The sequence below is a fragment of the Anas acuta genome, chromosome 4, assembly GCF_963932015.1.
Source record: "Anas acuta chromosome 4, bAnaAcu1.1, whole genome shotgun sequence".
In the NCBI taxonomy this organism is placed as follows: Eukaryota; Metazoa; Chordata; class Aves; order Anseriformes; family Anatidae; genus Anas; species Anas acuta.
The window spans coordinates 32,100,349-32,125,792 of record NC_088982.1 but is presented as its reverse complement, the minus strand read 5'-3'; the positions used below and the strand labels follow the sequence as shown (position 1 = coordinate 32,125,792).

The 25,444-nt window shown below is 41.2% G+C and overlaps 3 protein-coding genes across 11 annotated transcripts in view; 2 read left to right on the top strand and 1 right to left on the bottom strand.

The window, feature by feature from the left end:
* Nucleotides 1-11,282, bottom strand: part of MRPS18C (mitochondrial ribosomal protein S18C) — a 20,210-nt gene extending 8,928 nt beyond the window's left edge. For 2 of the 3 annotated variants that reach the window (XR_011096041.1, XR_011096040.1), the window contains exons 1-5: nt 11,108-11,282; nt 10,939-11,000; nt 10,540-10,623; nt 10,095-10,152; nt 9,720-9,779 (exon numbers count right to left, since the gene is read on the bottom strand). Coding sequence is in view for 1 of the 3 variants with exons in the window: in XM_068680612.1 (XP_068536713.1) it covers nt 9,561-9,631; nt 9,720-9,779; nt 10,095-10,152; nt 10,540-10,623; nt 10,939-11,000; nt 11,108-11,282 (510 nt within the window). In the remaining 2 variants the exon portion in view is untranslated. Of the gene's footprint in view, nt 1-9,522; nt 9,632-9,719; nt 9,780-10,094; nt 10,153-10,539; nt 10,624-10,938; nt 11,001-11,107 lie in introns of those variants that run through there. The other variant, XM_068680612.1, reaches the window with a different exon arrangement.
* ABRAXAS1 (abraxas 1, BRCA1 A complex subunit) lies at nt 1,912-9,522 on the top strand. Of its 3 annotated transcripts, none has more exons than XM_068680602.1 (9): nt 1,912-2,189; nt 2,684-2,774; nt 4,128-4,164; nt 5,056-5,122; nt 5,771-5,964; nt 6,918-7,037; nt 7,628-7,712; nt 8,164-8,272; nt 8,417-9,522. In XM_068680602.1, the coding sequence occupies exons 1-9, from the start codon at nt 2,103-2,105 to the stop codon at nt 8,842-8,844; spliced, it is 1,218 nt and encodes a 405-aa protein (XP_068536703.1). In that variant the 5' UTR covers nt 1,912-2,102; the 3' UTR covers nt 8,845-9,522. The 3 variants fall into 3 exon arrangements, with proteins under 3 accessions (XP_068536703.1, XP_068536704.1, XP_068536705.1); XM_068680603.1 differs by having other exon boundaries at nt 1,914-2,189; nt 2,688-2,774; XM_068680604.1 differs by lacking the exons at nt 1,912-2,189; nt 4,128-4,164 and having other exon boundaries at nt 2,695-2,774.
* Nucleotides 11,263-25,444, top strand: HELQ (helicase, POLQ like). Of its 5 annotated transcripts, none has more exons than XM_068680590.1 (18): nt 11,263-11,538; nt 11,635-12,358; nt 12,848-13,026; nt 13,612-13,812; nt 14,215-14,287; nt 14,764-14,861; nt 15,416-15,514; nt 16,195-16,340; nt 16,763-17,002; nt 17,794-17,935; nt 18,242-18,346; nt 18,872-19,091; nt 19,898-20,055; nt 21,556-21,654; nt 21,952-22,125; nt 22,729-22,842; nt 24,527-24,661; nt 25,199-25,444. In XM_068680590.1, exons 1-18 carry the CDS (start codon nt 11,263-11,265, stop codon nt 25,283-25,285), a joined length of 3,270 nt encoding a protein of 1,089 aa, XP_068536691.1. In that variant the 3' UTR covers nt 25,286-25,444. The 5 variants fall into 5 exon arrangements, 4 of the variants coding, with proteins under 4 accessions (XP_068536691.1, XP_068536690.1, XP_068536694.1 ...); XM_068680589.1 differs by having other exon boundaries at nt 11,632-12,358; XR_011096037.1 differs by lacking the exon at nt 25,199-25,444 and having other exon boundaries at nt 11,632-12,358; nt 21,952-22,061; nt 24,527-24,659.

Genomic DNA, 25,444 nt, shown 5'->3' with positions numbered 1-25,444 from the left:
GCTCACCAGGTGCCGAGCAATCCCACTGCAACCTTGTCATTTTTAGTTGCAGAGTCCCACACCTTGACCTCAGTTTGTTCCCATGTGTCAGGATCATAAACTGTCTGATTGTTAATAAGGAGAATAAGCTGTAAGGTTACCAGGACAGTCTTTGTTTCTAAGGACGTATGATTCCCCATAATGTGCAGCTGCTTACCAGCGAGGGGCAGTTGTGTGCACGGGTCTGCTCCTCAGCTTGAGTTTCTTTCCAGCAACTTTCTGTAGGAGCTTCTTTGAGCGGTTTGCTGAGTTTGGCCAAACCTATCTTCATGAGGCAATCAATGTGCCTGTTCCCGTCCTGGTCCCTGTTCTGCTAGCCTGTCCCTATCATTCCTTTTTTCTACTTCTTTACTGATGACATAACTTCATTATATCGTGTTGCCTTTTTATCTTGAGGGCAGGCTCCTCTCTTATACCCTTCTCCCCACAGCAGCCCTTTTCAAAACAACTCTTCGTTGGTCAAACAACTTTGCCCAGCAACAGCAAACACCCAGCAACTTCCATGCCTTAACGGCCGGAGAACAAGCAACCCAAGCCAGCACGGCATCTCCTGAATCGCCCTTCTCTGTTCGCTCTAAACTCTTTACATTCCTGATGGCCTCATCGTTAAGAGTCTGATGTTAGCACCAACCATGGGGCTTGTTGACCCCCATGGCCACATTCCCACATCTCCCCCTTCTTTATTAATATCAACCATCTTCTTGACACAAATTATTACTCCATATATCACAATGCTTTATCTCTGCCTATCAACAGAACGATTATGACAACAGTAAATAAAGAAATAGGTTTAAGCATGGTATGAATCGTTAAGATTATTGTAACACATTTAGGTCTGACCACATAAGCATAATTGTTTCCACCAAAGGCAAATTCAGCCATTAGAGAACCTTATTCATCCTACCCTGCAGCTTAGGCAGGGCTGCATCTTGGTATCGCTGGAGCAAGGAGCCCTCCTCATGTTCTGACTGCATTTGTTTGCCTCGGCAGTGCACAGATACCTGTCAGACGGGCATTGCACGACTCTCAGCATGCATCTCGCATGCCGTCAGAATAGATCTTGCAGTTTGGACACCACCAGTGCTAATAACAGCAGAACAATGTGTCAGTACCCCACATTCATCACACTGATTAAATGCATAAAATGCCCTCACTGTCCTTGTGTAGCATGAACTGTAAATCTCAGTGCAGGGAAGGGAACTGCTGCACAGTTCCTGGAAGATGCCAGCATTCACGTCCACTTTCACCCTTTTCTCCACAAACAGCCATGTAACTGGTCACATCCCTCCATTCTTGTTGCCACCACCACAGCAACATGATCCATCAGAGGGTTGTTTGTTGCAATACATCACTTCAGTTGTATTTGTTACCCACTCGTTGAATGCCCTGCGGCCTGTGTTGCACAAAACACCTAATATAATAGTTGCTTCCTGTTAATCTCAGTCATTCTGCATCACCTGGAGACTTTGTCATCCCTCTGCTCATTTATGTAGGTGGTGAGGGGGGAAAAAAAGTCTTAGCCTGTCCATCTGTCTACTGTGAGAACAAGTAAGAAATTCAACAATTTTCTTCTTTTACATACTTTAAATACTCAAACTGTTTACAGATACATAATGTATAGTTCAATCATTAAGCATGCCAGAGGTAGCCATTCTTCTTCTAAATCCTGCTGCCAAGTTAAAGGGACCAGAAGCTGTACTGAGAGCATTAACCTCCTATGCATGGTAAAAACACAAAAATCCACGGATAACATCCCAAATTGATGGAAAAGGCCCTTGAGAGACTGCAAGTGCACTCATCTTATTTAAAAACCCAGGAAACGAACGTCTAAGACTAAGCAAATGTTTATGGCGTGCTCACCTACCGTCGTGATGAGCAGTGAAACCAAACACCGCCTTTCCCGAAGCGCAGAATCCGCGGTGGCCTTGACACCGGCTCCCCGATCCCATCGCTAAGAGCACGCGGGGGGAGCTCCCGGCCCTGCCCGGCCCTGCCCGGCCCTGCCCTGCCGCCGCCGGCCGCTGGGGGCTCCGTGCGGCGCGGCGGGGCCGCCATTGTGGGGCATGGAGGGCGAGAGCACCTCGGCCCTGCTCTCGGGCTTCGTCTTCGGCGCGCTGGCCTTCCAGCACCTCAGCACCGCCTCGGACACGGTGCGTGCCGCGGGGACCAAACGGGACGGGACGGGAGGGGAGGGGAGGGGAGGGCCGCGGGCGGCCATGGCGCAGCGCAGCGACGCCTGCCCCGGGCCGCCCCAGGCAGCGCGGCCGGGACCGGGCGCCGGGAGGCCGGGAATGGGGGGATCGCCGTGGGGGAAGGCGCCGGGAGGCGGCCCGGGGCGGGGAGCAGCCCCAGCACAGCCCCAGCGCTGCCCTGCTGCGCCGGCAGCGGCTGGGAAAAGTTGCGGGGCCAGCACATGCCCGACCCCACGCCTTCGGCTTTGAATAAAAACACACGGGAGGGAAAAGGCTCGAGTGCACCTTAACTCCTGTCCCTTACCTACTGATCTGTTTACAAATGAACGAGAACCCGCTTCGTTTAAAAAAAATGGACATCAACAGCTTTTTTTTCCTCTCCACCCAACACGTGTGTGTTTACTACCAGAGCAGCCCTGCTAACGCGAACTTACCTTTCTTCCCCTGAAAAGGAAGGATTTCTCCTGGGAGATGTGAAAGGCGAGGCCAAGAACAGCATCACGGACTCGCAGATGGACGATGTGGAAGTGGTTTATACAATCGGTCAGTGCACCCCAACCCCACCCCTAACAGCACCGTGCTGTCAGGGCATGGCCACATGCAGCTGCTAGGGCAGGGGCCACAACACCAGAATACACACACCAGGCTCATTTTACAACACTACAATTGCTGAAAAAAAAATGATCTAAAAAAGTTTAAATCTTAAACAGAAATACAAGTTCTTAGCTCCTGGAATAGTTGTTCTTTGCCAAACATCTTCTCACATTACCGATAAAGCAGGGCTTAGACTTCCTCTTTGTCTTAGCTATGGCACTTCACCCCTGCTCAACGACAGTTGCCTGGCAGAAACCTGGCGTATTTCAGCGAGAGGTACTAATGCATTAGAGTTCACACTTCAAAATTTGCAGCTTATAAAATATTTCATGTGAATGATGCGAATTATACATTTCATTAAGCAGATGAAATAGTATTTTTCCTTAAAATGGTTGTGGCAGTGGGAGTGGATGCATGTATTACAGTAGCCCTTCAAGCAACGTATGCATACACAAATTTACAGTGCTTCTTTTAAAATACTGTCAATAGATCAAGAAAAATAACCATCTAATAGAGCACGTTTTCTTTCCAAGTTTACTGAAAGTAGAGAGAATTCATGCCTCATTTCCCAGTTTTACCCAGGGACACAATTAAGGAAGGTGCGACACTTTGCGCAGTTTCACTGCTGAACAAAAAGTACAGGGATTTTTTTTTTATTTTGTGGTGCCCCTGATCATGTAACAGATTTTCACACAGTTAGTTGCTTCATATGTTGTAGAGTTTTATTTATTTTTCTAAATTTATTTTGCTAACTCGTGAAAATGAATATTGTGGAATTTGTGTAAAGGTTTTTCAAATGCCATCACCTACCCTCTTTTTTTTTTTTTTCTGGTAGTCAATCTCCCAGTTACCCTTTTTCCAGCCTCATTTTCAAGGCCTACATAAAAGGGTATATGATCAGAACTGGGAAATTGACTACCAGAAAAAAAAGAGGGTAGGTGATTTTCCCGATATCTGTGCTTTGTTGCAAAGTAACTTAAGGGAACTGTTTCATATTGCATTCTATTCCTGTACTCAACAGGAAAGGGAGGGAAAAACAAAATAGCAAATGTGATTTTGCACTGGACAAAACCAAAATGTATCAAAATACATAACTTACGTAAGTGGTTCCCCCTTCCCATTTGAAGAAACTTTGTTACACTTATTTCCTTTCTTAAGATTAAGGTAACTTGAGATTAAGTAGATAATTGGAAATACAGGAAGAGCTCTTCCTTGTTCCTTTACACAATTCACATGACAGCATAGATAAAAATGCACACCTTGAGCTGACAAACCCAAAGTAATATTGCCTTCTCATTTCAGATATACAGAAGCATATACCATGCTACCAGTTGTTCAGGTGAGAATTTTAAGTAAAAAGATATGGAAACGGTTTATATTAACCCTAATTTTAGCTCTGCAAAAAGTTGAACTTGTATTACATGACAGAGAAAAACACGGAGCTGTAACAATGAATGCAGGGTCGGGGCTGTGGAATTACAGAAGCGCAATGCCTTATGTTAACCCTGTATTGGATCTACGAGCTTGCTTTGTGTTTGCATCTAGGTAAAATACAGGTACGGTGCACCACATTCTAGTGAGTGCTGCAGAACTGTATAAGCTACAGAACGATGTCAAACTGCTGCACAAAAAGCAATGATTGCTTTTAGAAAAGAACACATCCTGACCCCTCAGCCTGTAAGAAGAGAAAAATAGAAATGAAAAACAGAAACGCAGAGTTCTAAGTAGGGCAGGAGAAGAAACATCGTCAGGATCCCACGTCAGGAGTCTCACATCAGGAGTCCTTTCACAGACCAGTAGTATTTTGAATTCTTTGAGTTCTGTCATAAATAGGAACACAGCTGTGCAGGTGTATTCCCTGTAAGAGGAAAATTACGACATGATTCCCCTCTCAAATCTTCCTAAAAATTAAGAACTTACCAAGATACTGCTAGAGAGGCACTTCGTGTCAGATGGAAGGCATTCTTTGTAGTTGTAACTCAGGTATAGATGTTACTTTTGTGTCCCAGTAGCACTGATGCCAGAAGAGCATCCGTGCTGTACCACCTCAACAGCTATCTGAGCTAACAGCAACGAAACTAAGTGCAGGCCTACCACAGAGGCTGTGTCAGCACAACCTTGATGGCTTTTTTCCCTCCAGTACACCTAGGGCAAGATGACTGCCAAATCACTTGGAAATAATTACTTCCTACAGTAGTGTTTTGTCCTAATTGTCATAATTTTCTTCTAGCTTTTATAATTCTGCAGGAGAACTGAACAAACCAGCCCTGAAGAAAATACTATCTGGCTGTAAGAAGGTATTTTATTTTCAAATCTAACACCTACCACAGGGCCACCTCAGATTTTGAGGCTTGTTCTGATCATTGCATTAAACTATTCCATCTTGTACCTAATCCCTCAAACTGCTTGTCAAGGCCCCTGCATTATTTATCCCCCTAAAGAATACTACCCATTCAGGTTATCTTTGACTAAAGTTTGCCTCTCTGTATTATCTCAACTTGATTTTTTCTTCTTAATTTCTCAAGTGAATTCTTTAAACCTTCCAAAGGAATTCCACCAATTTCTAGGTTGAGATCAATTGAGGTCAGCTCACTCCACTGGTTAAGCACCACGTGAACACGATCATGTACTGTTTTCTCTGTAGAACGTTTTACAAGGGGAAAAAGTAGAAGCTGGAAAGCAGCAAACAGCTAAGTAGTCAAACCAAGTTTGCAGACTTACAGGATTGCGCCAAACCTCAGTAAACGAGCCAATTCAGGAGATTTCACAAGGATAGAAACTGTCATGCCTAGAAAATAGTCTTGGATGCTTTAAGAATTGGAAGTATCTTCTTATGTGTACAGAAGAGTTCACACTCTTGAATCTTACTGGACCCTCCGATTTGCTTTGTTACGGCACGCAAGGACATTAAAGAACTGTACTGATGAGTTTTCTTCTGTCTGCAGAACGTAATAGGATGGTACAAATTCAGACGCAACACAGACCAGGTGATGACATTCCGAGAAAGACTTCTGCATAAGAACTTACAGTCCCACCTATCAAACCAGGGCCTTGTGTTCCTTCTGCTAACTTCTAGCGTGATGACAGAAAGTTGTTCAACGTACAGACTGGAACACGCCTTACACCGGCCACAAGAAGGGTAATCAGTTTGTTCTCTAGTTATGACAAAGCTGTTAAATATTATATACACTACAATTTGACCTTTTTTATTTGACCATTTTTTTAGTTGCAACTGGATTACTATTAATAATAGTTTTTTACTCTTGAAAGCATTAATGTCAAATATTTTTTATACTGGTAAAGCCCTCACAGGCACAGCTAAAACGTCACCCTCAAGTTCTGTTACAAGAACTTACTGATTAGCAAGCAATAGGACAAGAGGAAATTGCCTCAATGTGTACCATTGGAGGTTTAGGTTAAAAGGCAGAAAAACAGGAAAAACTTTGACTGAAAGGGTTGTGAAGCATTGAAACAAGCTGCCAAGGCAAGTGCTTGACTCACCATCCTCGGAGGTATTTAAAAGATCCATACAGTGCTTAGGGTCATGGTTTAGTAGTAGACTTGGCAGTACTAGATTAATGACTGAACCTGATCTTAGCAGTCTTTCCCAACCAAAATGATTCAGGAATCCAAGGACTTGCAGTTATAATCATGTGCAGTGCCAGTACTGGATTGCCAGCTCATTTACACAGTAACAGCTATTGGTGAAATTGTTATTTTACCAAACAGGTAACTGGTTAGTTTTCATCTTTATGTGTAAGTGAAGCTGTATGGAGCTGCTCATTGAACTATTCCAAGCCGTTGGTAGCTTTTAATCAGCTTTAGAGGTGTCGCCACTCACTGCCAACAAGCTACATTTAACGAAGTACTGCATTACTACGCAACTCACATTCAAAAGCAGGGAAAAAAATCTCCACAGGCATTGCTTTAAGTCTCCTCTCCTGCAGTTGGGTTTGTTTGGACTCAGTGATCTGTGACACGACTCTTTCAGCAACAGTTACTGCTGCATGCCTCCGGCTGCGATGCTTACTGTGGGGACATTCACCTACTCAAAAGGCGTTGAAACATTTTTTCATACTTATGCTTTTTAAGTCTCTTTCAGAAAGTCCCCTTGGTGGTTACCAACTTGGGCATGGCAGAACAGCAAGGTTACAGAACGGTGTCTGGTTCCTGCGTGTCTTCTGGCTTTGTGAGAGCAGTGAGACAACACAGGTACAGCACCCAGCTTACGTACCCGTATCGGTCGCTTTCCAGCAGGGCTGGGATAACCGCTTGCGTTAGTTATTCTCAAGTGCCCCTACTGATGCACCCTGCTCACTTCATGCCCTGCAATTACCAGCCTTGACAAGCAATTCAGGAATTAGTTGAGCCACGTGCTCTGCAGAGAGAACAGCCTCAAACTTGGCACCAAGTGCTGAGCTAACCCATGTAAGGCAACCAGAACTGATATTTATGATGCTTATCACTTCACATGCTCTGTCACTAGGATGTAACAATCCTGTTAACAGGAGAGCCCATCCAGACGTTTAGCCTGGAAAGAGCAGTTCATACCTAACTTTTAACTGAAGCTAAAGCTCCAGGTTTCTTCTTGAGCCTCCTAGTTTTATGGATTCGCCAGTAGTCGGCGCCATCTTCACTTCATTGGCATCTTGTGAGTAAAGCCTTTAACAAGCCCACCTTAGGAACTAAACTAATGAATGAAGACTTAACGCATCTTTCTGGATTGAAGCTCCTTGACAGTGAACACCAGTACCCATTTCAATCATTAGTTTTGAATTATACAATTCGTTCTCTGTCCACAGGTCAGACTTCTTTTATGAAGATGGATCCTTACAAGAGGTTCATAAGATAAATGAGATGTATGCCACCTTGCAGGAGGAGCTGAAGGTCAGTCCAGTGTATCTGCTGGTACAGGGATTTTCACTACAAAATAAAGCAAGGGGTGTAGCACCCTGCAATAAGTCAAACAAAGCTAATTCATCAAACAAAAGATCGTCAAGTTCTTGGCTGTACATTATCTTCTCAGAGACAAGTTTTTATTCAATCAACGTAATCAATAAAACATTAGGGACACTAAAAATTCCTCAAAATATGCCTGTTCCTAGAGCGTCGTCTGTGCTTTGCTCCCCTTTACCCAAAAGTTCCATAGCAAGTAAAACACATGGCATCTGCTAAACAAGGTTTCAGTTCTTATCTGCAAAACAGCCTCAAGCTTCTCATTTCAGCTTTTCAATGCTCTGTGCCTAACATGAGCAACAGTAGCTTTAAGGGGTTTGCTACAACACTCAATTCAATTTATGGGCACACAGTTAATCTCAAAATGCAATTCTCCTTGCAGAATATATGCTCTACAGTAGAAGTCAGCGAACGATCTGTAGAGAAACTCCTAGCAGAGGTGAGCCAATTGAAAGAAGAAATAAAGAAAAAAAAGCAACAGAAAAATTCAGGTAAGTTATATCCAGCGCTAATATTCGTAAGACTGCCAAGTTGAATTTCATTGGCATCAGCAGAGAACACTCAGGCTTGAAGCCACCAGAACAAAATTGGTACAAGTTTCAGAGGTCTTCAACTCTAACCTTTGTTTTTTTCAGGGGAGAAAAAAGATCGCCCAGAAGAGCCCAAGGAAAATGTTTTGCTTTGTCAGGCCCTGCAAACATATTTCCCCAATTCTGGGCTTCAGACATGTATTGTTTCCTTCAAAGGAAGGAGGATATCCAAGAATTGCTGTAAGACAGACCATAAAATTAATATCACGGACAAACTGACTCTCATGGTGGAGGAAAAGGACTTTCCTGAACATGAAACACGACAATTAACCAAGCGCAAAGTCAAAGGGACCACCGCAGGACCAAAGTCTTTTAAGAAATCCAGATCACTGCAGCTTCACCAGAAGTTACTTCAAGATCAAGAGGACAGCGACCAGGAAAAGAAACTTACTCTGAGTAGCACTGAAACAGATGAGGAGGTGCTGGAGAAACTGAAAGATACGAACGAATACCCACACTCTCCCACTTTCTGATGGCTTAACAGCTTCCCAAACGTATTTGCACAAAAAGCTACTGCCAGCATATTAAAGTAACATATCAATCTACAGCACTGCAGGGATGGAAATAGCTTACTGAATCTTTGTCAAGTACAAAGATGTATTTTAATGCATTAATTCTGTTTGGCGTAAGTTGAACGGAGTCCAAATCACATTCCCTCGTTTGGCCTTCCAGAGTTCAGCCTGGATTTTCTCTCTCTCAGGGTTTTAGGACTACACTAGCAGGGCGTGGGCAGCCAAGTCACGTCACGCACTGCCTCAGCGATACAACCTCAAGGTGCTGCAGAAGAACCAAGGCCACCCCCTCAGTGAGCCTGACCTCAGCAGAAGCCGATGCCAAGAACATCAGATCCAAGGCAACATCCTTACAAACAGCCGTTTACACATGTAGCCAAAGTCTTAATATTTTCCCCTACCATTAGCTCTCCAGCATTCTGTTTTCCCCTTCCTATTGAGGGAAGGAAAAAGGAAAAAGCTTCAGCAAGACTGTTGATAACTGTAGTGGTCCATACAGCGGGATTTGTGCTACCCCTCCGGGCATTCCTTATTCCTTCCAACACGTTCAGAGACTTGACGCTGCAGCTGACCACCCTCGGTCAGCGATGCAGCACAGCAACCGGTGACATTCCCAATAAAGAATTACATAAGCAGTAATTTAGTTTTATTGTTTATTTCTTTACAGTATATAACTCTCAATACTTAATATTACAAATTTTGGGGTCTGTAAGAAATGCTGTGTTCTTAAACATAACTGGCATAAATCCTGTAAGAAAATCAGATGAGTGGGTTTTTTCTTAAGTCAATGGTAAGCTTGACTTACCAAACACCCAAGAAAGCATAACAATACTTACCAAGTACCTGAGCTCTTTTAATGGTTTTTGAAATTTCCTTCTGCTTCTTGTTACACAAGCCTAAAGAAAAAACATTTTTAGGCTCCTGAGTTGAACAATAACTCAGTAATAAGTAAAGGGGCTAAATCATTTAGTTGCAAATCCTTTTAGTTTTGTCAGAGTCTTCCTATAAAAACTCATGTGTGCCTATATACGCTGCTAAAATACAGAAAAGAATCAGTTAACAATTTAATTTCAAGTCTGCTGATGAATATAAAGGCTTCAAAAATGTGTATTATCGGTAGTAACGACTTGTGTAACCAGATCTAATAAAATCTGACCTCAGCTCTAAAAGACCTTAACATGACAAAGCAAATAGGATTTAATTTCACCTACCTGTTATATGCCTGCCATAAATGCGGCCAGTGTATGGAGATACAAACTGGGACAGAAGCTATTAAAAAAGAGGAATATCAGTTTGTGTTATTTGTAGTTCAGAGAAGCTTCAGCATATTTGATTCCTTGCGTTACATTTTTAATATTTGGGACTATTTCTTACAGAGCTTAGTTTTCCCAGACAGGGGAACAAGGACAGCTTGGACGTCCATAGCATTCTGCATGCCACAGCAAGGCAGAATTTGTAGAACAACGCGCTCCTTTTCAAGGACACCACGTCCCATATATGTACATACAGGCCCAGAGGGCTGAAGAAGTTCCATTGCACTACTTCATCCTTTCCTGTGAACTTCCTCACCCAGCTAACCTTGGGCTGCTGCCTCCCACCCTTTGAGCACAAGGCAGTTACCCTTGTTATCTAAGCACACATTCTCAAAGCACTCACCTGAACATTCTTGTAGTCCACCTTTATCCCACATAAGACGCACTTCTTAGGAGGTTCTTTATAGGGATTCTCCATCTCTACGGGCTGTAAATAGACAATTATTAACAGGCTGCAATGTTGCAGGTAGATCAGTTTGCACTTATTTTAATTTATGCCGTACAGAAAAGCAGAAAGCGCCTTAACAACAGCGAGGACGCTCAGCATAAGTGACGCTTCTCAAGCATTGCTATGCACGCAGCTGCCTTTACCTACAGTTGTCAAATGCACCGAGCGGTACCTAACAATTTAAAAAGCCACATTCCACCCAGCTGCACGAGCTATTTCAGCTGTCACCGTGCCCAATCAGTTACAATTATCATTAAGATGATCAATTATATTCAGACGTGGGGCGCCCCTCACCTGCTCGGTGCCGGGCAGCGGCTGCTGCTGCAGGAGGCGGCGGGGCGCTGCCCCCCGCGGTGCTGCGGGACAGAGACGAGGCGGTGAGCGGGGCCGGGGCCGGGGCCGGGGCCGGGGCCGGGGCCGGGCTCCCCGCGGCGCCCCCCAGGCCCTCCCCCCCTCCCCTCACCCTGCGCCCAGCTCCGCCGCGCCACAGCGGCCGCCACCCCCAGCGCCGCCATCTTGTGTCCCACAACCGCCGCCGCTACGTCACTTCCTGCCCGCCGCGGCTCCCGCCCGAATCGCTCTGGCCAATGGAAGCGCGGCCTGCCCCGGTTGGGGGGGATGATTGGTCGCTGTCGCATCACGTGGTCGTATTTCCCTGGCCGCGCCCCCGGAAGCGGCGGCAGATGGGCGTGGTGTGCGCTGCGCGGCGCTGCTCGCGGGGCTGCCGGCCGGGCCCCGCCGATGGCCGAGCCGCCGCTCGCCGTGCGGAGGAGGAGCCGCCTCGGCGCCGCTCGCAAACGGAGCCGGCCCCCGGCGGAGCACAGCGCCGCCTGCTCGCCGCTGGCCGTCAAGAGAGCGAGCATCGGGGGCGAGGGGACCCCGGCACAGAGCCCGGTACGGGGACGGGGCAGGGCGGCGGCGTGCAGGGGCCCTGCTGTGCCGCGATGTCGCTGCGCGGAGCTAACCCCTGCCGCTCTCTCTCCCCAGCAGTGCGATGACAGCGAGGAGGACATGTTCGGGGACTACGGCAGCTTCTGTGAGGATGACTCGGTCCTGGCACAAGCTCTCGCCGCGGAGCCCGCGCACCCGCAGGATGCCGAGGCAGCTGCAGGGGTCGAGCCCGAGAGTCTTCGGCTGGGAACCGAGCAGAGGGAGCAGGAGAATTATTCTGCTTCAGAAACAGGGGGCACACGTGCAGGGGATACGGAGCGTGGCGTCCAAACACCTGCGAGTGACCCGCCGGGTGCCAGCGAGGAGCTGGCTGATTCTCTTTTCGATGAACTGCCCTCATCGCAACTCCTGTATTTCGCAGAAATGTGCCAGCCTTCTGCTGGCTCTCAGACACCTGCAGGCACAGAAAAGGTGGACGTGAGCAAGTGCTCCTCCTCAGACAAAGTCAGGAGCGCATCATCTCCTTGTCCTGACTCTGAGCACAAGAACAGAAGCACAGAATTTTCTAGTGGTTTGAAGTCTGATTCCTGTAAAAATACGAGCCTTAAAGATCACCTGAAAAATGCTTTGACTGAAAATGCCAAAGCTCAGACTGTGAAGGTCTCAAAAACCAAGCAGCTTAAAGAAGCTATTTTATCTGAAGAGATTTGTGTAGCTAGGAAAGCTATCGGATCGCCTTCTGTCGACATAGGCCCTTTTTATGGATTACCCAGTAAAGTTAAAGATCTCCTCCGGCAGCTTCGGGGCATCGAAACGCTTTATGGTAATGGAACAAATGGTTTCTTCAAAACCAACACGTGTACTGTGAGTGAAGTGTTCCCCGATTTCATTCCTTATGGCACAGTTATTTCTTTAAGCCCCTCTTTCTGTCTGTTCCTGGCACAGACATTTAAGTTACAATATTTTCAGGTGTACCAGTAAGATGGTTTAATACCACCCGCTGCGTGGGAAAAGCCTAAGTGATGTTATCTCTCCAGAGGCGTAAAGATAAGGAAGTTAGGGCAGTAGCTAGACCATTTCAGGAGGAGGTTCTTGGTCATTAGGTAAGAGGAGGTTGATGTGGCTTATGGAAATACTTCTTCTGAGAGATTTGAGAAGATGAGGGATTTGCAGGCTGGATCTCTGAAAGTTTGTCGCATTTCAGTGAAGTTCTCAAGCACAAAATTAGTGTTTTTTATAGAGCATAGGCAAAGAGCTGTAGGGGATCAATATCCCCTTAACAGTTGGCGATGATTCTTTTTTAATTTTGCAGAATGGCAGCACGATTGCTTGACGTTAGAATGTCTACAGCAGAGGAAGAATTTGATATACTCGTTGCCAACCAGTGGTGGAAAAACGCTTGTTGCTGAAATTTTAATTCTCCAAGAATTACTCTGCATGCAGAAGGATGTTCTGATGATCCTGCCGTATGTTGCCATTGTCCAAGAAAAGGTCTGGAAATGGTGTTCTTGGTATTATTGGTCTTGTGCAATGCGCCTTGTTAATGTGGCTGACTTTAATAATAATTTAATAATAATGTTTGGAAAATGTGTTGTGTGTGAACACCTCTACAGAAGTGACTGGCTTCTCTTTTAAGTGCTGCTCTGAGACGGTTATTTTCTGATAAAACAGACGGTGATTATCACTTCCAGATGCTGAGTGATATGATAAGAAATGTGCTGATTCTTTAAGTAACAGTGTGCTGCTGTGTCACCTGATTTTTTTTTTGTTGTTTTTTTATCAGTCTTTTCTGCTGTCTACCCTGCTGGAGAATTCACTGTAATAAATACAGATCTAAAGAAATTAAGTTAGAGAATTGTTTTAACTCAAGCTTGATCAAATTTGCAGACAGTTTAAGTTTTCAACTTTCAAGGGAAAGTTCTTATAGCTAATATTTTCATTTTCTTAAACAGTTCATTTGGATGTGGGTAGGTTAAATGCACACTGAATTCTTGAAACAGGTCTAAATTTCAAACTGAGTGTGAGTTTGGTTTCTAACTGACATTGTTGTTTTTGTTTTGTTTTGTTTTTTAATAGGTTTGGGGTTTATCAAGCTTTGGGATAGAATTAGGTTTCCTGGTTGAAGAATACGCGGGAAGTAAAGGACGATTTCCACCCATCAAGAGAAGATGTAAAAAGTCCCTTTATATTGCTACAATAGAAAAAGGACATATGCTAGTGAATTCCTTGATTGAAACAGATCGAATCGGTGACCTTGGTCTTGTTGTGGTGGATGAGGTAGGTTACAAGATTTGGCTTAATCAGCAAGGAGCCTTGTTTGAATTGATTGGTTTAGTTTTAAGTGCCTATTGTGTCATAAGTTGTGTCACTTTGTTACTGCGTGGGCACTTAGGAAAGTTGAACTGTAACCAATGCCTATTGTGCCGAATGTTACTTTTCATTAACACAAGCATTTGTTGCTACATCAGAGCAATAGACCAGCTCTTGACCTACTGTGTTAGTGGTTGACTGCGAAATTAACTTTTTCTCAGCGTGGTTCTATGCAATAACAGAACAGAGAGGGGAAGAAAAAGCCATTTTGAGTTGTTTGCTTTATGTTTTACCCTTTTTTGTGTTCTTTGTAGAAACTCTTGCAGCACACTAATCCTCATCCCTTTTCGCTTTCTTTTCTGTCTGCAGTTGCATATGCTTGGTGAGGGAAGTCGTGGGGCAACACTGGAAATGACTCTTGCAAAAATACTCTACACAAGTAGTAAGTCATGTCTGCAGTCAGCCTCACTAAAATGTTGTTGTGCTGTCATCTCTAGGGTCAAGTCTTGGCTTTGTTTCCTAGTTGGTCTTGACTGCTTTTGAAAAATGTGGCGTGTCCATGCTTTAACATTGTTGACTGGTTTGACTGCTAGAGATGTTTTACCCTGTAGTGATGGGCTGAGTGTTCTTGAAACTTTTTTGATACTTCCCTGAGAAATCCTGAGTATTGTCAAATGTCTCCATTTCTTCGTAGGAGCCCCTTAGCCATTGCAATTAAATGCCTCTATAGAGAAGGATTCCTTTTTTATGTTTACGTCTCAGGTAATATTTCTTAGCTATAACCCTATGAAACCTGCCACTTTGGCATTTAAAAACAAATACTAACAATAAATAAGCAGGCTTGTGAGTTAAATACTGAGTAGAAATGTTTAAAATTGTGAGCACAGTAATGAACTCATCTCAACTTCTGTTTTACAGAAAGCACACACATTGTTGGAATGAGCGCGACTCTAAATAATGTTGGAGACCTCCAAAAGTTCCTGCGAGCAGAGTACTACACTAAAAATTTTAGACCGGTCAGTACATGAGATACTGTGAAGTAGCATATGTTTTTAGCTTTAAAATGGTGGCAGTTCTGTGTTCTCAAAAATCAAATAATACACCTGCTAATGCTTGTAGTTGTCCTAACAGAAAATCTTTCTTTCTCGGTTTTGCAATACGCTTAGTGTATTGTATATGTACAAGTGTAAGTACCTTTATAAAGTTGTGACAAACAATTTCTCATTTTAAGCCAACTTCTAAAATAGAGGGTTAAATCATTGCAGTTCCCTTGATATGCATGCAGTCTGGTGTGTGTGAGTGCTGATGCTGAGAACTGTTTATGACTACATGTGATACATGTCATATTCATAGCTATAATTAGATACTTGTTTTGTCAGGGCAGGTAATTAAAACTATTTATTTCAAAAAATCTTTGTGGGGTGGAGTGCACACTTGTATGCGTGCAAGTATTTCGTGTATGAATTGTGATGCTTATGAAAAAACACATCAGCTGCACATCAGCAATAGCTTAATCTTTAGAGATGGTTTGGTAATTCAGTGTTTCTGTTTCTGGCTTAAATCTACCTAGGTAGAATTAAAGGAATACATAAAGATCAGAGACACAATTTATGAAGTAGACAGCAAAGCAGAAAATGGCTTTACTTTTTCACGTCTCCTGAATTTCAAGGTAAAATCTCAGTTCCTTAGAACTATGGTTAGAAAAGACATTAATTGACTTGTTTACAGTGCTTTCATAAAAGAAACTACAAATGAACTATCACATCAGATCAATGGCTATTACGAAGAAAATGGTAGGCTTGTGGGAGGAAAAAGTCCTTTAAAATGCTTAACCCTATTTTAGCTGTTTGTTTTTTTTACTGCTCTTAAGGTAGATGGTAGGGGTTTCTTCAGTATTTTTACATGTGAGGAGGAATGGACTTGAGAATTCCAGATCAATAAATGCTGTAGATTTTCTCAGCAGCGTATCACTTTTAAATAAGTAAAAGCTATGTATAAGCTTATTACTGCCTTACAGGGATTCATTCTAACCTTAAGAGTGGTGGGTGAGGGTAAACTGCCACTAGCACAAGTAACGTGGTTAATGTCAATAAAAGTTGTGGTATTAAGGAGAAAAATGATGAACATTTGATTCTTGCATTGCTGTATCCCCCCAGTCCAAGCTGGATCTTTTGATACACTGTAAATTAACAAACTGGGAGAACTTAATCCTACAGAATCTTCCATTTAACTCCCCTTAAAGCAAATGGAAATATCCTAGTGAAGGCAAGGAGATACTGAGCAGTTGCTGAATTTAGGACTTGAATTCTAAGTTAAACAGATTGACATATGTTTATTTTTTAATGATAGTATTCTAGTAATCTGAAGAAAGCAGATCCTGACCACATCATTGCACTGGTCACTGAAGTTATTCCAAAATATTCCTGCCTAATCTTTTGTCCGACTAAAAAGAACTGTGAAAATGTGGCTTCAATGGTCTGCAAGTACCTGAACAAGTACGTTCCTCTTTCTTTTTTTTTTTTTTATATGTGGGATAATTCACCAGAACTTGGGATTTATCTTCGCTAGTATGAAAGTGTCTTTCCCTGGTGATGGCAAGTAAAAACTGGGTAAATGATAGGGAACTAATCACTAATGTTGTAAAGAAACAATTTTTCAACAAATTATTTGATCAAGGAATAAATAGAGGACAAATAATTACAAATACTGAAACCATCTAACCTTGTGTCCTATTGGCAGTGGTCTTATCTGCAAGCTGCTTAGCAAACACCAATGAAATCTCCAACCTTGACTAGCTACAGGAATACATAAGGAACAGAATTACAGTAAACCTGCCTGCCTTAATAACTTAAGTGGTTATTGATTGATCAAAGTCTAAAATATATGTATATATAAATAATGCTTTTCTTTCTCAAAGAGAATTTAGATCTCACAGGGAGAAAGAGAAAGAAGACCTCATTAAAGACCTAAAGAACATTGGGAATGGAAGTATCTGTCCTGTTTTGAAGCAGACAATACCTTTTGGTGTTGCCTATCACCATAGTGGACTTACAAATGATGAAAGAAAGAGTATAGAGGAAGCATATTCTAGAGGTGTCCTGTGTCTTCTTGCTTGCACAGCTACATTAGCTGCTGGAGTCAACTTGCCAGCTAGAAGGTTAGTCACCCCAAAACATTACTCGTTTTCATTAATTCTTGTTTTAAAAAATATATATATAAAATTTGAAATATCAATGTTGCGTTAAGTATGTTCAAGGTATTATCAGGAAGCTTCCTGATAACTAATTCCATATGTTCAGCTTGAGACATAAGTGAAAAATTTGTATTTCTAATTAGGAGATGTGAATCAATAGTAAGTCCCTTAGAATGCATAGTTGAAGAAAACTTTCCTAAACAGATGAAGTACTGAGAAATTTCTTCAGTAAACAGTAGCTTTACCCAGAAGAATAACCAAGTCATAGCACTTCTTAAATGCTTTCCTAAGAACAATGTTTAAATCCTAAAGTAAGCCTTTCCTAAGGGGATTACTGTTAAATGTTTTACCATATTTGTGCATGTATATTTGAATAACACATCTGAGGGGGGAGAACCTAATGTTCATACAGAGAACTGTGGTTTGCTTTCAGCATTGCTGACTCTAGGGAGTTGCACAGGTTTTCATAGGGGTTACTTTCCATCTCAGTGGTTTTCAGTCTTCCGCTCAAACCTTGCACTAGATACAAAGGCTCTGCAGCAAGTAACTGAAATGGGTTATGGTTCCAACTTCATGTTGTTAGACATTGTTCATTTGCACATGCACTGAAACAATCATGCTTAATTTTGCTTAGCTTAGCTGCTAAGAATGAAACATATCCAGAGAACGTATTTGTAAGATACTGATTTCAGCTTTAGTAATTTAAATATGAAGCATGACTTATCAAGGTGGTTTTTGGTTTTGTTTTAATACAGGGTTATTTTGAGAGCCCCTTACGTTGCTAGTGATTTCCTGAAGAAGAACCAATACAAACAAATGATTGGCAGAGCTGGTCGAGCTGGTATTGACAATGCTGGTGAAAGTATTCTCATAGTGCAGGAAAAAGACAAGCATTTGGTAACTTTAACAAAGCTGGTGGTGATTTAAGTCCTTGGATTAAGCTGGTGGGATAAACAGGTGGAGCTGCACTCTTCAGCCTAATTTCTGTGGACTAACTGTTCTAAGTGTTTGACTTATGTAATTATAACTTTTAATTGCCTTGGTTCATACATGGTTTGTTTTCAGGCATTAGCTGAAATGTTAGATGTCTACAGTTACTTTCTTTATAAGCAGAATCATGAGTATCAGTACTTGAAAAGGATGGTTTATAACTATTGCATGAATATTTCTTATCTACTAATATATCTCCCGGGACTTTTTTAGGTTCAAGATTTAGTTACCAGTCCTTTGGAGAACTGTTACAGCAATCTTCTACCAGAGTTCACCAAGGGAATGCAGAACCTGTTGTTATCTTTGGTTGGATTGAAGGTATCAGTAAACTCTTCTGAGCAGTTTAAATTCTTGGGGAATGTGATTAAACACAATATCTGATTATACAGGAAAACCAGATATTTTCAACAGTTAAACTTAGCAGCACAGCTTCTCTTCAGATGACAGGCATTAAAGCTGGGATTAGTATTTTTTTTTTTTTTAGCCTAAGTTTAAAAAAAAAAAAAATGTGATGCAAAGTGACATTTGCCCAATGTGGACAAGGCCAAAATTGCAGGATTTTTTTTAATACTTCATTTCTGGTACTAGATTCTAAAAATAGAAATTGGCAACAGTGAAAACAAATGAGTATAGTGGGGTACGTAGAATAATGAACAGCTGAATGTAAGGTCCTGTCAGATCAGCGACAGACTGTCTCTTTTATTTGTCATATAGTTCCATGCAAGCATTTTATTAATATGATAGCTAGATGTTCCTTAGTGAGTAAATTGTTTTGAATACCTTTTGTTTTGTTCCACATAATGACACGTTTACACATGCTAATAGCTTGCAAAATTTATACAGATTGCAGTTACCCAAGAGGAAGTGTACGATTTTTTGTGCCATACCTTGCTGGGTGTTCAGCAGCAGCTGCTGTCTAAGGAGAAGAGCCTCTCAGAGCTGGTTAAAGATGGGCTAGAAAGTCTAATAGAAAAAGGACTCCTAAGAGTAAAAATAGTGGAGAAGGACCAAAATTCCAAAATAACATTAGTAATCACACGGTTGGGTAAAGCTGCATATAAAGGTAAGATGTCTTCTATCTTTCATCAAACTTGTGATCTCAGATTTATCTGCATTTACTATAGCATCCTGTCTTCTCTTTGAAAAGGCAATGAAAAAAAAATGCTCTTACCATACTAGTTCAGTTACTACATAATGTAGTGAACTGAAAATGGGTATTAGCAAGTGTTACGTGTCTGAATTTTACAGGATTGAATTCCAACAACATCCTTCACAAGGAGAATCAAACCAGAACTGTATCAAAATTAATGGTTTAATTTTATTTAGTGTTTGGAATAAAAATGATTGCCTTTCTCATTTTATAATTAATTCTTACCAGTAGATATTGTGAGGCATGTTAATTTATATTTTTTTTTAGCCTAGAGGGGAATAAGAGGCAAAGGAATTATATGGCTTTTAGTTCAAATGTAATGCAAAAATTATACCAGGAAGTCTGGTTTTCCATCTAATAGCGCAAAGATGTAGGGCAAGGAAAGCAACTGTAATAGGACAAAACTCGTATTTCTTGAATCTATGAGACTTGGGGGAGTTAGTTAAAGCCAAGAGAATTCAAATGTTCCAAAAACATACAAAATGGGTGTGTATGTGAAAATCAGTGACTTACTTTCCTCAGTTCCCTTTCATGAATAATGATAAATGACAACAAATAATCTACTTTTTTTTGTTGTTGTTGTTTTGTAATTTAGATGGTGTACAACAAGTTTTTGGTTTTGTTTTTTGGAAAACAAAGAAGTGACTCTGAGTGAAACCCTATTGTGCTTTACTCTGTATGCCTGCCTGCAATTCCCATACATTGTGTGCTTATTCTAGGGTCTATAGACTTGTCGTACTGCAATCTTCTTTACAAAGAATTGAAGAAAGGTTTGGAAGGGCTGGTTCTTGAGAGCAGTTTTCATCTTCTCTACCTGGCAACTCCATATGATATGGTTTCTAACTGTAGCCCAGATTGGATGATATACTTGAGACAGGTGAGAATTAACTTTCAGACGTGGATCAGGGCATGTATTAATGCAGCATAGTGAATTTTGAAAGTGTCTACACATATACAATGTAATCAGTAGGGTAATGCTTTCAAACAGTAAAAACATTACTGTGTTTTCAGTCACAGTACAGAACTGCTTTCCTTTTTCTCAGTAATGTAATTTACTTTATGAATCACCGTTTTGTCCTTTTTGTGAGAAACAGTATCGTGAAACATCTTTTTCTGACATCTCAAATCTTGACTCTAACTTCAATGCTAGCCTTACCATAACCAGAAGGATTAATCTTGAACAGGAATGTCCTATAAACTAGTTATCCTTGTCCTGCAAGGAAAGCGCAGTTAAATGAGCCACTTTCACCTTCTGATGCTCTACCATTGCATCCTTAGTTTTGGAAACAAAATCTGCTAGTGAATGTGAAGTCTTAATCCTTATGGTTTCTATATCTGAGTCTACTGCTCAACTCCAGTCATAACTGCAAGGATTATCTCCATGAGCAGTATCTACCTACAAGCTACTGTGCTTACATGCACTGTAAAAATACAGATCTTACTCTAGCCCAGTGTGCTCTGCAAGATCCACCCATAATCCAAGTACCCAGTTCCTTGAAGTATACTGTGCTGGGGGTATCATTAAAATCTGCATAACTAAGTTTCTTAAGATGTGGTACTCAAGAGTTTGATAGTTAAAGGCAAAAAAATTGCTGTTTTGACTGAAGAGAAGTCTACATAGTGTTCAATTATATATATGCTGAAAAGCATTGTTTTACTTGAAGTAATAGACATCTGATTTCTGTAACATGCTGCATAAGGGAACTAAATATCTGTGAATTTGAAATGAAATTATCATGAAGTCTGCAGAGCAGCTGTTAAACCTGGAGAACAGGAAAAATACATGCTTTTTTGTTATGGACATAGTTGTTTCTGAAATATTTGGTGAGGCTGAAACTGATCTTTTGTTTCATAAGCTGTTATTAGCATTTTTAAAAATTTGGGGGCAGACATGAAAATGCAGGTGATATTGATGTAGATGACATAACTTGAAAAATTGCTACTGTAAATAAAAGAGTGGCTGTTCGTTCTCCAGTGCCTTTAACTTGTTTGTCTTGATTTTTATATAAATACAGAAGTAAATATCTGTACAAAAGGAGGAGAGGAACATGATGCTGTCTTCATTTAAACGTACAGATTCTTTTTATGCATATCCACCAGCAGTTTATCAGCTGAACACATCTGTGTATGTAGCTTTAAACCAGTGTAGTTAAAGGTGGAAAAAGTATTAAAGTTCATAATTCGTGGAGGAAAAGGGAAAACAAATTTACATATCTGCCTGTAGGTGGTATACATTATAGACAAACTGGATGCAGAATACTTTTTAAAGCTAACTGTAGCACTTACACCTTGTCTGAAGCTGTTCTGATTTGTAACATTTAACTTCTAATGAGTTGTTACGAAGAAATGATTTTGACTGTAGTCAATCTTTCTTTAGTTCAATCAGCTAAGTGCAGCAGAGCAAACAGTAGCAGATATGGTGGGAGTACCTGAAAGCTTTATTGCAAAAAAGGCTTCTGGTCAAGCCATCAGAAAGGTAGGCTGGATGTTTCTTACACCTAAGACAATAGTGTAGTCTTTTAATTTGACTGTTTGGAAATGTTAGATTACTTTTCTGAAAGTATTTGTTAATTACTAGTGTTCTTTTACATATTAACTTCCTTTTAACCTCATCAGTTTTTCTTCTTCTTTAATGTACTAGGGTTTAGCATAAATACCCCTATTTTAGAGATGTGAAAGAACAGAGATGAAAGGACTTGATCCTTAAAGTCCTTATTAGTAGCAAGTCTTGAACTTGATATGGGTACTGAGTTCTAACTTGTTTTATTCCTAGAGTGTGGACAGTGCTTCTGTAAACAGGCTCTACCTGACATTTATCCTATATACCCTACTGAAAGAAACCAACATATGGAGCGTTTCAGAAAAATTTAATCTGTCCCGAGGGTATGTTCAGAATCTCCTTAACTCTGCTGCCTCGTTTGCTTCTTGTGTTCTACATTTCTGTGAGGTAATGTGTTATATATCACAATATTTTCTTTGGTATTCATTTTGCAAAATGTGTAGTTTCCTTCTGTTACGCTAGAATGTAATGCAGGCATTGTATTTCACCTCTCTTGTGCAAAACTGTACATTTCCTGTCAAGAAAAGCATGCTAGTGCAATGACAGATGTTTCTGGTATTAACAGTAGACTTTATGGACTGAAAAGGAAAATATAACTACTGTACAGGTCATTCATCGGTGTCATAAAGTGCTGTTGATTGGAGCTGAGAAGTGTGCCTCTGAGATATAAGGCCATCTGGTTGTAGAATGTCATTGCGGGAGAAGAGCTACCTTGGCTGGTTCTTGTTTTCTTTCTCGTTTGAAATAATGCATTTATCGTCCTTCAGAACTCTCCCAGCTTTAGCTGAGGAGTGCTAAATAAAATTTTGCAACTAGCTGGAAGGATAACAAACTAGAGCTTTCCTGCTGTCTAAAAAGGCCAGGTGCATGCTCTAGCAGAGCTCTAACAGTTGTACCTGCAAGTATAGAACTTGGGATCAGTTTCTGCATGTAAGTACTTTTTTCTGTGTTTAAGTTAATTTTTATTTTTAACTGTTCTTGTCTCAGCAGGAACTGGAGGAATTTTGGGTTTACAAAGCCCTGCTGACAGAACTTACCAAGCACTTGACGTACTGTGTTAAGACAGAACTCATTCCGCTGATGGAGGTAGCAGGGGTCCTAGAGGTAAGGAAACCACATCTTGTACATCTTCAATGTTAACTTTGATGCTCATTGAGGTGTCTCTGGAGGACCAGCTGGTATTTTATGCAGAATTGGCATCATGCAGATATCCCACAATAGTCCTGGAGGCCAGGGGAAAAAAGGTCTGGCTGTTTGGGTAACGTGAGCGGGAGCCAGTCACGTTTTTCTTCTGGCTGCTACTGCAGCAAGTGTGAAAACTCTGTATTTGCTTAATAGTTTTGAAATGTCTGCTCAAGGGTAGGAAGATGATCGCAGAACTATGTCAAGTTCTATTGGGAACTTAAGCTTTTATGTTCACTAAAGCTGCTACATTTATTTTAGATAAGAAACATAACCAGTCTGACCTGAGGACTCCCATTCAAGTAGAAAAATATATTAGGGCCTCTGTGCAAGGCTGTGAGTCATTACTAGACATCTTTTCAAAAGGCTCTGTCTTTTCTATCCAGCATACTCTAGAAACTAGTTAGTCAGCAAACTACTGAATTTGGAGGCTGTGAATTCTTATGCTGAAAAGTCAAACGATGAAGACCTCAGGCTTGATGCTTCATATATGAAATTAACTGAATTTAATGCAAAGGGGAAAGAAAGGCTTATTCCATAGCTTGAAGTCTGTAAGGGCTCGGACAGCGTGATTCTGCTGAAGTTGTATTGTATAGGTTGTTTTGGGCATTTATTGTTCTCATCAAGTTACTTCTGTACTGGAATTAAAACTGTACTGACAAATGATGTTTGTAGCAGACAGACTGTAACCTTGAGCAGGCATGATTTGCATAGGTTTCTGTGGAGGGAACTGATAAAATCAATGTTTTTCTTACCATAGCGAATGAGAAATTAATGATGATTTTCTTAGACAGTTCCCAAAGAACAGTCTGTAATCTTTGCATGAGATTACTCACTCACAGGGAGTGGTTCTAGGCCATCAGTCTATATATATATATAGAGAGAGAGAGAGAGAGAGAATATATATCTACAATACTGTTATTACTGTATTGTGTGTATATATATATATACACAATACTGTTCGTAGCTGCATTGCATGCTGATACCACAATGGGATCAAGCCAAATAAAAACATGCAGATCACAGACACTACCATGCTGATCATAATAATCAAATTCAAGAGAATCTCTCCTGTTCTTGTGAACTCACAGCCATGACTTGGCACAAAACTATTAAAAAAATCTGTTGACTGAAGGAAAACGCCTTGAACAAGAAAGTATAGTATTTTCAGGACTTCTGTGGAAGCTCAGAAGACTATTGCAAGTTGCAGAAAAATAGGAGCAAGATGTCTCAGGCAAAATCAGCTTTTCTTTGATTTTGATCTCCAAAGAGTACAAGGAGAGTCATTCATGTCACTGACAGCAAATTCAGAAAACATGACCAAACTAGAGGCTAGCAGAAACAATATTGTCCAGGTGCAGAGGAAATGATGCTTGGGTTTACTCAGAACTGGGTAAGGTTAGCAGGGAGTAAATCCTATGTTTGGAGGGGGTGGGGGTGGATTAAGGATCCTTAGTGCCAGTTTTAGTTTTGGTGTTCATGCAAGATCAATCAAAGGGAACCAGACTTATGTAAAAGATGAAATGTTTGAGGTGGATGCAGAGATTGGGACTCTGAGGGTTCTTATTACCTTTTCTAATAACTTAACACTATTTTTTGCTTGCAGGCACGAGCTAATCAGCTTTATAACGCAGGGTACAAAACCTTAGCACACTTAGCAAATGCAAATCCAGAAACTCTGGTGAAGACAATTGAGCATTTGTCGCGGCGTCAAGCCAAGCAAATTGTTTCATCTGCAAAGGTAAGCAAGTAGGTTCAAAGAAACTGCTTCAGGAATGCCACATTTCAGAAGTGGGTGTTTGACACGAGAAGGAAGTGTAGGATTTGGCTGAGCACTTGTGGACATTTGTGATGCCAACATTGATCAGTATTAGTACAGTGAAGTATTTTACTGACCGTATCATTTGTCTAAGATAGTTACAAGAGAGGAGTTAATTAGCAATCGCTGGCCCTCAAGCACATGAATGACAGGCAAACAGAAATTTCCTTAAACCAGTTCACTTTTATACAGGATAGTGAAGAGTTGTCTTCAGCAGGCAAGCAAAAACCAGAAATGTTTTGATAGGTGGTCTGAAACACTAAGTAGTGCAAAATCGTGGTATTAGTACATGAGAAAACATGTTCCTGGAGGCAAAGATTCTGCAGTCTTATTAGCAGCAGCATTTTTTGATTCATTTTTCAAGACCAGATACAAGCCTGGAAAGCAGTGTTGGTGTTCTACCCTCAAATTATAGCAAAAAATTGTATTCATTTCCTAATGATTTGATTGTTATTTCAGATGCTGCTGACTGAGAAAGCTGAGGCTTTACAAGAAGAAGTAGAACTCCTCTTAAAGGTGCCTACAGATATTCCAGAGACTTCCTGACTAATTCAGTCATTAAAAAAAAATCATGAATTCAAATATTTGAATGTTTTAGCTTTTAGCTTTGTCCCATGTAAATGTACTGTAAATATAATAAATATTTAATGTCTTTTGTATACATCACATTTGTGTGTATTTTGAATTAAAAATATTTTTTGCAAA